Source organism: Trichomycterus rosablanca, chromosome 23, assembly GCF_030014385.1.
Source record: "Trichomycterus rosablanca isolate fTriRos1 chromosome 23, fTriRos1.hap1, whole genome shotgun sequence".
NCBI classification, from domain to species: Eukaryota; Metazoa; Chordata; class Actinopteri; order Siluriformes; family Trichomycteridae; genus Trichomycterus; species Trichomycterus rosablanca.
The window spans coordinates 2,743,973-2,758,169 of NC_086010.1; the positions used below are offsets into that span (position 1 = coordinate 2,743,973).

General features: G+C 40.9%; 1 protein-coding gene across 1 annotated transcript; it reads left to right on the forward strand.

The window, feature by feature from the left end:
- Positions 1-1,278: 1,278 nt before the first annotated feature.
- efhb (EF-hand domain family, member B) lies at positions 1,279-13,912 on the forward strand. The gene is made up of 13 exons (XM_062985788.1): positions 1,279-1,344; positions 1,435-1,497; positions 2,883-3,026; positions 3,156-3,327; positions 4,107-4,217; positions 4,445-4,574; positions 5,169-5,252; positions 6,293-6,360; positions 7,089-7,243; positions 8,799-9,006; positions 10,780-11,010; positions 11,730-11,911; positions 13,689-13,912. The coding sequence occupies exons 1-13, from the start codon at positions 1,279-1,281 to the stop codon at positions 13,827-13,829; spliced, it is 1,755 nt and encodes a 584-aa protein (XP_062841858.1). The 3' UTR covers positions 13,830-13,912.
- The last annotated feature ends 285 nt before the right edge of the window (positions 13,913-14,197 follow it).

Sequence of the window (14,197 nt, forward strand, 5' to 3'; positions counted from 1 at the left end):
GACTTGTATGGCCATGGTCCTACTTAAATCCGATTAAAAATGTATAGATGTTTCTAAATTCATAGAAAATGTAAAATCTTCTAACCTTGTAGTTTTAAAGACTTTTTGTCTAAAAAATAAGAGGAAAGAAATAAACCACAATATTGCAAAAGAATAATTATACTTATTAAGCTGTAACTGCCAACAATGGCTTTGCATCAAACTACTGATTTTATTTATTTTATGTATTGATCTGTCTACCAGTGCTAAAAGAAAGATAAATTATTACTAATAACTCGTCCAAAGCAACATTTCAGATCAGGGGAATCCCAAAGGTTTCCGTGCCTTAACCTACACCCAAATAACACACCTCATAATAATGCAAAACACTCACAAGTGACGTTCAGTGCTTGAACAGAAAAGACGCAGGACGTTCTTTAATCCGGGCAAAACATTTCCTCAGTCAGTCATTCCATTAAAATCTTAATTAAAATCTTCACTTTTATTAGATTATTACTATTAGTATTATATATATATATATATATATACACACACACACACACACACACACACACACACACACACACACACACACAAGCTTACTTATATTCCATGAAATGTATAGATTATTTCAATATTGTCTGCCTGTCTAAGGGCAGGTAGAAGGACGAATTACCTTAAGATTTAACATGAGAAAACACAAGAGATTGTGTCACTGTTAGGAGTTTGGTACGTTCTCTTTGTATCCATGTCGCTTTTTTCTAAGTACTCCGTTTGTCACCCCCCCCCCCCCCCCCCCCCACCACCAAATAAATAAATAAATAAATAAATTAGTAGATAAACTGGCTACTCTACGATCACTGGACCCACCGCAATCTTGATCAGTTAGTAACATTAATGCACGTTTAATTGTAGTAATTTAATGTACATTTTCGGTCGCATTATCCAAAGCGGCTTACAGTTCTGTGACAGCATAGGCCTACAAGTTATTGCGAATTAAGAGCCTTGCTCAAGGGCCCCAACAGTGGCAACCTGGGAGTGGTAGGACTTGAACCAGCAACCTTCTGATTACATGGAGCCATAAATATTCAGTCATTGTGTTCTTTACGTAATCGGTGACACAAATCTGATTGGTCCGTCAGTGCTGTTCCGAATTCCTGCACTGCTGTTGAATCGGTTGCTAAGTGACAGCATGTAAACATCTTGCCTACCTGTAGAGCCTAATTACACCTACAACAGGTGTAATTATACCTTAAAACTATTAACATTTATTAAATTCTACAGTAATTAAATGTCATAATGACTCTTTGTGAGGGGAGAACAACCGGCTGGAGGCGCAGGGAGACTTTTCCTGATATCAGAGCGGTAAGAAACTGATATAACGACGATAATAATGAGCACTACAGACTTCTCATTCAGATACAGAACTAACAAGCATTTCTTTATTTTATTCAGGCAGGGAAAGTGGTGGTTCAGGGTGACAGAGTACAATCATGTCTACGGGAAGTGACACCAAGGGTGAGTCACATCAAAACTAGTTTTCTGCTTCATCATCATGTAAGGTTTCTGGATCTGCCCATAAGGCCTGATGAAATAAAATACAATGAATTCTTGTCATGTATACAATCAATCAAATAATCAATATTATTACAATACAACACAGTAAAATATGTTTCAAATAGGACAGTAAAGAAAAAGGGCAAAATTCAAATTAAAAATTGCACTAATCACTAAAAAAACAAGTCAGACGTGTTTGAATTCATATCAAACATTTAAATCGTTTCATGAATTTATAATTTACGTATAAGAAGGCGGCACGGTGGCTAAGTGGGTAGCACTGTCGCCTCACAGCAAGAAGGACCTGGGTTCGATCCCCAGGTGGGGTGGTTCGGGTCCATCCTGTGTGGAGTTTGCATGTTCTCCCCGTGCCCACGTGGGTTTCCTCCGGGAGCTCCGGTTTCCTCCCACAGTTGAAATACATGCAAGTGAGGTGAATTGTAGATACTAAATTGTCCATGACTGTGTTTGATATTAAATTTGAGAACTGATTAACATTGTGTAATGAGTAACTAACGTTTCTGTCATGAATGTAACCAAATGTGTAAAACATGAGGTTAAAATCCTAATAAACAAACAATCAATCTATCCATCAATTAATATAGTGGGGAATATAATATGTTTAAAAGGGGAAAATAAAGAAAAAGGACAAAATTCAAATGAAAAAAATGCACTTATAATAAAAAAAAACAAATCAGACATGTGTTTGAGTTTTATATCAAACATTTAAATTGTTTAATGAATTTATCGTTATGTATAAGAAGACATTTATTAGGACCATTAAAAGAAAGTGGTTGATTTGTGGGTGGTTGGTTGGTTGTGTTGGTTTGGCCCTTTTTTGGGGAATGGGGGTTAAGTAAAAGTGTTCACTGTCCCTCACTGGTCCCTTGACCGTTAGGGGGTTAGGGGGTGGTCGTGGGGTCGCTGGGCTGACATGTTCAACAGTCCTCTCCATTTTTGACGGTCATGTTCTATCTCCTGGGTCTCCGCAAAGCTCCTCTGGGTCCATTCTGAGATGTTGTTGGCCCACTTCTTCCTTTGCCTTTTCTTCTGGATCCTTGGATGGTTCCTTGGACGGCAGAATGACCTTCACAAGGCCGTTGCTTCTTGTGACGTGGCCATACCATTTTAGTTTCCTCTTTTTAACTTTTGTGAGGAGGTCTTTGTATTGTCCGATGGCTTGCTTTATTGGAGATGCCAAGGCTGGTTCTGTAGCATCTCATCTCGACTGCTTGGACTTCTTTTAGAATTGGATGCCCAAAACCTCCTGGTCGACTGTCCGCATAATTAAGCTCTAACTCTGATGGTCTGAGTTGTTTAATGTCTGTTTTTGTGTTTTGTTGTAGCCCGTCACACCTCCAGTGGTTAGAAAATTACTCAACAGCATACGCCCAGAGCCAGGGGTGATTCGTGTGCCCTTCGGCAAAGCAAATGATCCCGATATGTCCAGCAGTCTGGTTCATGGAGTAACCACAAGATCCTCCGTCTCTGTAAATATTCTTAAATATCATGACTGTGTTAATAATCGGCCTGTGATGTTATATGCTACAACCAGAAGGTCTTTATGAATGTCTTATTTTATTCTTTTTTCTTTTGTTTTGTTTTGGTTCGGATCTCAGGCTGGATTAATCATTTACCCACCACCTCAGACCTTCTTCCAGAAGAAACTGTGTGAGAATCATGGAGCTGTTTATAAAAAAGCTCCGCTTGGAAGATCACAAGTCAACAGTCTTGGACTTCCACACGGTCTAGACCTTGAGGAGACAACATTTGGGATTAAAACCATCTACAGTAAGATCCAGAACTGCGTCACAAACAGATTTACTGATGTAGACTTTTTATGTTTAAAAATAATGAATATATATAACTCTAAAAAGTAATTACCCCTCTGGTTAACCAACTAACTAGTTGAGCTGATTTAATTGCTGATCCAATTTAGCTAACTAAACACAGTCTTGAGTCCTGTAATTTATAATGGATGGATTTATAATCTCAATCAATTTAATCCTTATGTAAAATTACACATTTTGGTTACATTCAAGACAGAAACGGTAGTTACTGCCCACACAAGATTCATCAGTTCACAAGTTTAATATCAAACACAGTCATGGACAATTTTCTCCAGTTCACCTGGATATCCTGCAAACTCCACACAGAAAGGACCCGGACCGCCCCACCTGGGGATCGAACTCAGGTCCTTCTTGCTGTGAGGTGACAGTGCTACCCACTGAGCCACCTGCCGCCCAGGGGAAGAAACTATTGATCTAAGATTACACCGAACCACTGCGAGAGCCATTAGCTTTAATGGAGAAAACAATGGTGACTGTATACAGATATGTATAAAGTGGATGATGGATCAGAAAACAATCTGACTACATTATTTATAATGTTATTATTATTTATGTAAACGTTTAATGACGTCCCCTTACACTTTAATAAAAAGTGACTTTAAGGGAATTTTATTGAGGAAATAAATGCCAAAATAATGTGTGCAGATGCAGTAAATTAAGACTAAACTAAAATATATTCAACGTATTTCTTGACTTGACTTTCTTTTTTAATTGTGGCAGCTTTGAGTGCTGGTGAGCTCATCAATCCACCCAAAACAGCAGAGCAGGTAGAAAAGGAGGTGAAAGAGGAACATGAGCATTACATCTGCTCTCATAACTCCTACTTTGTTGGTGAGTAATTTAAACTCAGTGAGTTATTCTAACTTACGCATTTTGCTTATTCAGTCTCACTAGAGTCTTGCTGCCTTTCGATGATTAAAATACTTTATATATTATTTATTCAGGTCCTGGAGGAACCTCGTATTAATACCATACATTACACAAAAGCACGTAAAAAGACGACTAGGTGAAGTTTGTATTCCTGAGTGGGATTCGTGACTTCCTGTTTGCTGTTTTAGGTGAGCGTATAAATAGGAGGTATGACCCGGGTACATACAGAGAGGACAGCATGTTCGGCATGCTCACTCCACATAACAACGATGGCCTCAATGCCAGGCGGGCTCTCCAATGGCCCTGTGATACACAAAGGTAAGCCTGGCGTGTATGTTTCTTTGTGAAGAGCTTCAGAGCTGCCAGCTGAAGCCGGAAGACAGAGCAGAAAAGTAGGAAGTGAAATTCACAGATTATATATATAGTAGTGTAAAAACAGTACTCTGCACCCTCTGTGAAAGCCTGTGTTTTGGTTTGTTTGTTACTGTAGAAAACATTCAGTCATTTATTGTCTGCCAGGCCAGGAAATCAAACCCAGACCCTTCTTGCTGTGAGATGACAATATTGTCCACTATTGACCATCTTAATGCATAAAGAACCTTCCAAGCAAGAGCCACAAGTAAAGATTTGAAATGGCCCAGGAAAAGTACTGACCTGAACCCATTAGAGATGCTGTGGTAGGACAAAGAAATTAGATTAGTTTTAGTATTAAAGATAAACAGTCACATTTGGCTATGAGCGCTCTGTGTAATATGTTTGTTTATTAACAGACAATCATTTAGTGTGTCAAATATGGAACCACCAATGCATTCAGAATGGGGGCACTTACTTTTTCACACAGTTGCATACACTGTTTACGTCTGTCGTGACTTTTAAACACAACACAATGAAATTACCTTCATCATCTCACAGGAACCACAGCGCAAAATTAGTCTCTAAGCTCTGCGATGACTTCCGAGAGAGAACACAGCCACACGTGGGCAGAGTTCATGACCCGTAAGTACTGATCATGATTCCTTATTCTCTGGTGTATACGGTACACACTTACTGGCCACTTTATTAGGTACACCTTTCTTGCACATACATGATTGTAATTGATACTCAATTAAATATATTATACCTAATTCCTCCCCAAATTCAACACCATCATCCCCAACTTTAACTACCCCCCAGACCCTGACAAACTGTCCCACCTACTGGGGGAGCACAAGAGAGACCTACAGCCTTAAGTTTTATGTACGTATATCTGTCACTATTTTTTATCTATTATATTTTTATTGTTATTATTTTTCCTAAATATGTAACTAAGCTTTGGTGACACTAATGTCCATATTTGTCATGCCAGTAAAGCTATGGTTGAGTTTGAGTTTACTATGCATCTGTATTTGAATGATTTACACCATCATTTACACTATTTAATTACTCTGTTGCTCTGTTTACTTTGCCTTGCCCTCACTTACTAGATATCATCCAATGGTGGACCATTCTCAGAACTACAACGACCAACACTGCTATAGTAGTGACATATAGTACTGTGTGTTGTATTGGTATGGACATGCACATCAGGTGCAGTGTTATTGGGTTTTTTTAAAGCACTGTTTACACTTACTGCCCTCTTATTAGGAACACGTCCTGTTAGCTAGACTTGTAGATACAGTAGTACAGTAAGAAACTACTGTGCTTTATTACTGGACTGTTTTAGATTACAAAGTGCTGTTGGATTTACATCTAGCTTTTCATTTAAAACACTACGTTCCACAAAAACACTTCTGTACCTAATACATGAAGAACAACACACACTACTTATAGTCATACCATGCCGGTGTCATTGCAGTGTCAAGAATGACTGGGCTCCAGTTTGTAATTGTATATGCACAAAGTGCATCTAGATGGTGGTTGCGGCTCATAAAATGGCCAGTAAATGTACATAATATATATGATAGGTGGTCCGGTAAGGGTATGATATTTATACTTGACATTTTAGTGCTTCTTATTAATTAATCCATCAATCAGTCGTTTCTTTTTATCTGTTTCAGGATTTCAGAGACTTTGAGAGTCCCCGCTGACCACACGTTTGGAGTCTTGCTGCGTCCCGATGAGTTTTGTAATTTGAATGCACAATCCATGCAACTCAACAGCTATGAATAGATTGTTAAAGACAAGGGATGATTTTAACATGTTAACAGAGCTTTAAACTTAATTATTGACCTGCACAAACTTCCTTTTTTAAACAGGATATATTTCAATGTTTTAACATCAATGATATTTACGGTTAATACGTAACAAAGGTGCATGCAATGCTCACTAGGTATCACATTGTAAATTCATTAAAAGGGATTTATATACAGCAGTTACCTTTATATAAGTGATTTATTTCTTCTGTTAGCAATTGTTGAGGCTGAAAAGCATTAATTCAGTAATTAGAAAGGGTGTCCTAATCATTTTGTCCATATACTGTAGCTTGACTGTAGACAGTTCTACCTGTGTTCCAAAAGCTTCCTATTTCTGTCATATTTCTTAATAGTTGGGTTTTCTAGCCATCCTTGGCAAGAGACCACTGTTCCATGTACTTTGTACCTGTAGAAAACTGTTTAGAGAATCTATGAAATGTGACTCCAATGACTTATACAAGAGCTCAAGTGCGTGTGCAGCTCAAAGCAGTTGAAAAAAACAAAATAACCCAAGCCAGTCGTGGCAAACGTGTTTCTTACCAGTGTATGTAAACGTCTGACCTGATCAGTAGAACTGATGAAGCTCCTCAGTTGATTAAATATACTTCAAAATGATCCTTGTATTTCACTGTTTTCCTTACCGTTCCTTCCGTCCCTGTAGGTGCGGGTGACCTTCTGCATGCCACACCACATTCTGAGTTCCAGAGAGGCCGGGACAGAAGTCGTACCCTGGTCAGTGCTGTACGCCAACATCTGAAGAAATCCAACTTCCAAAACTTCAGCTCACTTCTGGAAGCATTCAGACACTACGACAAGGTTAAACGCTCTTCAGTAGATACTTGATATGGATGGATAGACATAGTGTCTATTTAGCTTAATCAAATAAGAGGTTTATTTATTTAGTACTGCACACTGGGTGTTTCGGGGCTCTCTTGTGGACTCTTCTATTCAGTTCACCATCAGCTTGTGTAGTCTTAAAGAACCACCATATTTACAAATCTGAACCAACATTCATTAATGATTTGGTAAACTACAGCTTGTTCCTGCTTTTTTTGTCTGTGTGATCACCAACAGACGTCTGTAAGTCCTTAAGGTGTTGATTTGTAAAACAGAGGCCTCTAGATGTTTGTTCTAATTGATCACCCATAGTCAAATAGTTTTAAAAGACCTCTTTACAAAGCACCTAAACTCAGAACTAGCATGCACTTTCTAACCTTCAATAGCATCTTATATAAAATAAAGATTTTAACAGGGTGTCAGCGGATTTGTATCCTTGGAATGTCACCTACTGTAACTAGATTGCTGTATTTACTGTTTACTGTGGAAGTTCTTCTTCTTAAAGCTTAAATGTCAAAAATATAAATGTAACTGCAAACCTTTATTAATAACCTTTACTTCAGTTGTATGAAGAATTTGGTTTACGTCACCTAAATAACATCTCCAAAAATAAGTTCTAGGTAATAACCAGGTAAATGTAAGGTATAGACTTCAGAGTACTAGGTAATTATGTATTGGTACTTACTGTCATGTTACCCAGGTTTTTACTTCACACTTACCTGGTTAATACCTGGAACCTGTCAGACATTTTGGTGTAATTAAATCAGACCTACCACCATGTTACTCAAAATAATTACCAAGTACATAGATACCAGGCACTCTTATTCAGAGCATCCAAGCATGTCAGCTTAAGTGCTTAGTAAAGAGGTGGGCTCGTTCCACCACTTGGGTACAAGTACAGAGAAGAGCCTTGACGCTCGTCTTCCTTGAGTTCTGGGTGGAGGATCAAGTCGAGCGAGACTAGTGGATTGGAGATTGATTGGTACAGAGCAAGGTTTTATTAGACCTCGAAGTTTGTTTGGGGCTGGTCCATTTTTGGCTTTGTAGGCAAGCTTTGTAGGGAAGCCAGTGAAGAGAACTCAGCAATGGGGTGATGTGGCATTATGGATGAGTTGTAAGGGTTTAATAGTGGACATAATAGCACCTACCAGGAGGAAGTTGCAGTAGTCCAACTGTGACATTATAAGTAACTGGATAAGAATCTGAGTGGCTTCCATGGAGAGAAATGGATGAATATTCTAGATGTTGTAGAGAAGGAACCGGCACCATCTTGTCATGTTGGCTACATGAGGAGAGAAGGTTAGTTGGTTATCCAGGACAACACCAAGGTTTCGTACATTATCAGATGTTCCGATCTGGGAGTCATCAAAAGAGAACTTTAAAAGAAAGCGTTACCAATAATTTGTTTATTATTGCAGTTATTTATCGTTGGAAAGAAACGTTGTTGTGATGTTGTAATGGATCAATCCTCAATACTCCCTCCACAGGCTAATTATGCGTTAATATTTTTTATTGTATGTACATACGTGTACAGAAAGACCAGGGGAAGATCGATAAACACGACCTGCGGGAAGCTTGTCGTCAGTTCAACCTGGACCTCAGTGAAGACGTCCTGCACAGCTTGATGGATCACTGTGACCCCGATAAAGATGGGTTCATAAGCTTCCTGGAGTTTGCTAATTTTCTTAACTGGAAGGACAAAATGCCGATCAGTGAAGCAGAGCAGAGGACTTTAACAGCAGGTGAACTCAGACTGATGGCTTTACAGAATTACTGTCAGATATTATGAGGCTCTGGTGTATTCGAGTGTATTAGGTAAACAGAACGTGGTAGGATAAGGGGAGACTGGTGTAACTCATGCAGGATTTGACCGTCCTTAAAAAAACGATGTCTAAATGGCAGCATATTGATGTCCTTAATATTAATAGTGCTTTTACAGATATTAAAGTTCATTCATCCATCACCTGCTTTACTATCCTGGTCAGAGATGAGGTGGGTCTGATTCATTTGAAGGAAGGACACACCGTGGACAGGTCGCCACACACACACACAGGCATGTCTTTGGATTTGTGGGAGGAAACCGGAGCACCCGCAGGAAACCCACTTAGACACTAGGAGAACATGCAAACTCCAGAAAGGACCCTGGCTGCCTGGCCGGGGAATCAAACCCAGTCCCTTCTTGCTGTGAGGCAAAAGCGCTACCCATTGTGCCACCGTGCCACGCAATGTAAAAGTTACCCATGCACCCATTCTATTGGCACTAATAGTCCTTGATACCTTGACTTATGCTGTCTTTTGGATCTTTGAGTTTCTTACATTGACTTTGACTTTTATTTGATATCAGACAGGATGAACCTGAGATATTTCATCTTTTATCTGCTCAACTTCATTTCATTTATTAATAAACATCCATTCCTGCATTTCAGACCTGCAACACATTCCAAAAAAGTTGTGGACAGTAAAGCATTTACCACTTTGTAATGTTGCCATTCCTTTACGCACTGAAATTCTTCCTGATTCCTTTAATGGTTTAATGATATTATGCACTGTAGAGGGAGAACATGCAAATCCCTTCCAATCTTTCTTTGAGGTTCATTGTTTTAAAACATTTCAATCATTTTCTCACACATTTGTGGACAAACTGGATCCTCTGATCATCTTTGCTCATCAGAGACTCTCAGCCTTTCCTGGATGCTTCTTTTATACCAAACCATGATTACAATCACCTGTTCACAATCACCTGTTTGGAATCACATCATTATTTAGTTTTTGTCACCTCATTATAGCCCTAATGGGCGGCACGGTGGCTAAGTGGGTAGCACTGTCGCCTCACAGCAAGAGGGTCCTGGGTTCGATCCCCAGGTGGGGCGGTCCGGGTCTTTTCTCTGGGTGCTCCGGATTCCTCCCACAGTCCAAAGACGTGCAAGTGAGGTGAATTAGAGACACTAAATTGTCCATGACTGTGTTTGATATTAAATTTGTGAACTGATGAATCTTGTGTAACATGAATGTAACTAAAGTGTCAAACATAACGTTAAAATTCTAATAAACTAACAAACTAGCCCTAAATTGCCCCTGTCCCAACTTTTTTTGGAATGTGTTGCAGGCCTGAAATGCAGGAATGGATGTTTTGGGGTTGTATGTTTTATTTACTGTCTTAACTTTGGTGAAATTGGGGTTGTAATATACCCTATGGGGACAAAAGTATTGGGACACCTACTACTGAATTCATGTGTTTCGGCCACAACATCCTTTGGCCACATAGTGTTTTATATGAGTAACATTTATAAAAAAAATGATAACAGATTAGGTGATTAAGCACAAATGCTCAGTATAATGGAGTACAAAGAGCATTTTTTAAGTCCATTTAAGAAAACAGACTTTTTTAGTACTGTTTTATTATTAGTCATTAATAATAAATGTATGATTAATTATTATTATTATTATTTGTTATTTTTAACATCACAAATATTGACCCAAACTGAACATTTGCTCGTGTCCGTCTCCTGCTTCAGAGCGGATGCCCAGCGCGGCGCCGGCCTTCAGCCAGAGACCCGAGTCTCAGGAACCAGACGCAGAGAAGCAGGTGGGAGAGAGTCTGGCCAAACCAGAGGACCTGGAACTAGCGGAGGTGGGGGGCGTCCTGAAAACCCCCAAAACGCTCAGCAGAACCAAAGTGGAGCCGGGGCGCTTCGTCACCTCCTCCTCTGCCATCTGCGCCGTCGTGGGTGGGCTTCCTACTACCGGTGAGTCACATTACAACCTTTGGGTCGTTATGGTCAGAACTGTGGGTGGCTTGAAAAAAATTCCACTCTGTAATTGGTTTGTCAATATTATACGGCATGACAGCCAGAGACAGAGCTCCTCTAACCCTAAAAATTACTAATCCAAATGATAAAAGACTTCATAAGAAATAAATGATATGAGCAAAATATGTGGACACCTGAGCATGAGCTTTTGTGCATCTCATTTTAGGAGCATTTTATTAGCACCGATGTGGAGTTGGCCCAGTCTATGCAACCATAACAAGCTCAAATCCTTTGAGAAGGCTTTTTACAAGATTTTGGAGTGTGTCTGTAAGAATCTTGTGCTCATTTAGTCAGGAAAGCACTTGTGAGGTCAGACACTGAACCCCTGACTCACAATTGACGTTCCAATTCATTCTTAACATAATTAGTGGACTTCATCCCACAGATCTGTGTACCACTGTAGTTCCTTTATGCAAAATCTGGCACAGTTATGCTCAAACAGGACAACAAGGTCCCCAAAAATGTCCCCACATCTTAAAATCATTTAATTTATTAATTGTAATTGGTTTTATATACACGTAAGTTGGTGTAGCTGGTCAGGTACAGCTGAACATCCAAACTCAATCATTAAAAAAAGTGTCCACATACTTTTGGCCAATATCAAAAGTTTAATGAAGGCATGACCTGTTGTAGCAGATGATTTTCTCTCTCCTGAGGTTCTCGCACATTCGGAGTGCGGGCGGTGAGGACAGATCTTCCTCCCCCGCGTATCAAACGCATCACTGATCGCACCAACTACGGTGACGAGGCGACAGCGTACGACCTGCTGTTTCCCCCTCTGCACTCGGTGTTTAACGTGAACGAGAGAGACTTCTTCAGCCCTCGCACCAGGGACGAGGTGGGTCAATATTATCATGTACGCCATGTGGTCAAAAGTATCGGGACACCCCTGCTTAACAAGCTTTTGATCAGGTGTCCACCAACTTTTGACCTGTGTTTCTTACAAGTCTAGATAAACGTTTGTCTGGTTCCTGAGATTCAGGACAATGGTAGCCTAGTTGGTGGAGCTGTGGGTTCCAGGCTCTGCCAAACAGCCACTGTTGGGCCCCTGAAAAAGGCCCTTAAACCTCTCGACTCCGGGGGCACCGTGCGATCTCTGACCCTGCAGTCTGACCCCAGCTTTCAAACAAGCCGGAATACGCAGGAGAACCATTTTATTGTACACATGCAGAGGGTGGACTGATGGCTCTAACTGCCCCTCAGTGTGAGTGAGTGAGTGAGTGAATGGTTGAGTATGTTGCCCTGCAGAGGGTGGATTGACTGTGAGTGTGTTGCCCTGCAGAGGGTGGATTGATGACTCTAACTGTCCCTCAGTGTGAGTAAATGAATGGTTGAGTATGTTGCCCTGCAGATGGTGGATTGATGGCTCTAACTGTCCCTCAGTGTGAGTGAGTGAGTGAATGGTTGAGTATGTAGCCCTGCAGAGGGTGGATTGATGGCTCTAACTGCCCCTCAGTGTGAGTGAGTGAGTGAATGGCCGAGTATGTTGCCCTGCAGAGGGTGGATTGATGGCTCTAACTGCCCCTCAGTGTGAGTGAGTGAGTGAATGGTTGAGTATGTAGCCCTGCAGATGGTGGATTGATGGCTCTAACTGCCCCTCAGTGTGAGTGAATGAATGGTTGAGTATGTTGCCCTGCAGATGGTGGATTGATGGCTCTAACTGCCACTCAGTGTGAGTGAGTGAATGGTTGAGTATGTAGCCCTGCAGAGGGTGGATTGATTGAGAGTGTGTTGCCCTGCAAATTATGGATTGATTGTGAGTATGTTGCCCTGCAGAGGGTGGATTGATGGCTCTAACTACCCCTCAGTGTGAGTGAGTGAGTGAATGGATAAGTATGTTGCCCTGCAGAGGGTGGATTGATGGCTGTTAACCGCTTCTCAGTGTTACAGAGTAAGTGAGTGAGGGTGAATTGACTGCGAGTGTGTTGCCCTGCAGAGGGTGGATTGATGGCTCTAACTGCTCCTCAGTGTGAGTGAATGAATGGTTGAGTATGTTGCCCTGCAGAAGGTGGATTGATGGCTCTAATGCCCCTCAGTGTGAGTGAGTGAGTGAGTGAGTGAGTGAATGGTTGAGTATGTAGCCCTGCAGAGGGTAGATTGACTGAGAGTGTGTTGCCCTGCAAATGATGGATTGATTGTGAGTATGTTGCCCTGCAGAGGGTGGATTGATGGCTCTGACTACCCCTCAGTGTGAGTGAGTGAGTGAATGGATAAGTATGTTGCCCTGCAGAGGGTGGATTGATGGCTGTTAACCGCTTCTCAGTGTTACAGAGTAAGTGAATGGTTGAGTGTGTTGCCCTGCAGAGGGTGGATTGATTGCGAGTGTGTTTCCATGCAGATGGTGGATTGATGGCTCTAACTGCCCCTCAGTGTGAGTGAATGAGTGTATGGTTGAGTATGTTGCCCTGCAGAGGGTGGATTGATGGCTCTAACAGCCTCTCAGTGTAAGTAAGTGAATGGTAGAGTATGTTGCCCTGCATTAGACTGATACTCTGTTTAAGGTGTTCTCCCGTCATGCTCTCCCGTTGCACAGGACCCACTGTGACTCTGATCAGGATGAATTAGTTATTAAGGATGAATTAATGAATATCTTTTATTTCCTTGTTTCATTCCAGATGATGCAGATCTTTAGGAACTGGAACATTTCAGATCAGATATTTGAGGAAGTCTGGAACTCGGCCTCCTTAAGACACCCAGCCGGAGAAGTGTGTGTGGAGAACTTCCGGAAAGTTCTCAGAGAACTACAGAGCTATTAAACAAACTGAACCGGTCTGTTCATGACCTTTTGTTCAATGTTTATAATAACACTGCATGCAATAAAGTCTATAAATGTCTAAAAGTATTATGACCAAAAATATGGTGTATAGAACTAATCATATAAAATAATGATAGCAGATTACCTAATAATGCTTATGTCTAATTAAACATATGGGCGGCACGGTGGCTTTGTGGGTAGCACTGTTGCCTCACAGCAAGAAGGTCCTGGGTTCGATCCCCAGGTGGGGCGGTCCGGGTCCTTTCTGTGCGGAGTTTGCATGTTCTCCCCGTGTCTGTGTCAGTTTCCTCCCACAGTCCAAAAACATGCAGTCAGGTTAACTGGAGACACTAAATTTCCCTATAGGTG

Coding starts and splice junctions, on each gene's coding strand:
- efhb (XM_062985788.1), top strand. CDS start 1,279: ATGACTCTTTGTGAGGGGAGAACAACCGGCTGGAGGCGCAGGGAGACT. Junction 5,253..6,292: donor GTGGGCAGAGTTCATGACCC/GTAAGTACTGAT, acceptor TATCTGTTTCAG/GATTTCAGAGACTTTGAGAG. Junction 6,361..7,088: donor GCTGCGTCCCGATGAGTTTT/GTAATTTGAATG, acceptor CCGTCCCTGTAG/GTGCGGGTGACCTTCTGCAT.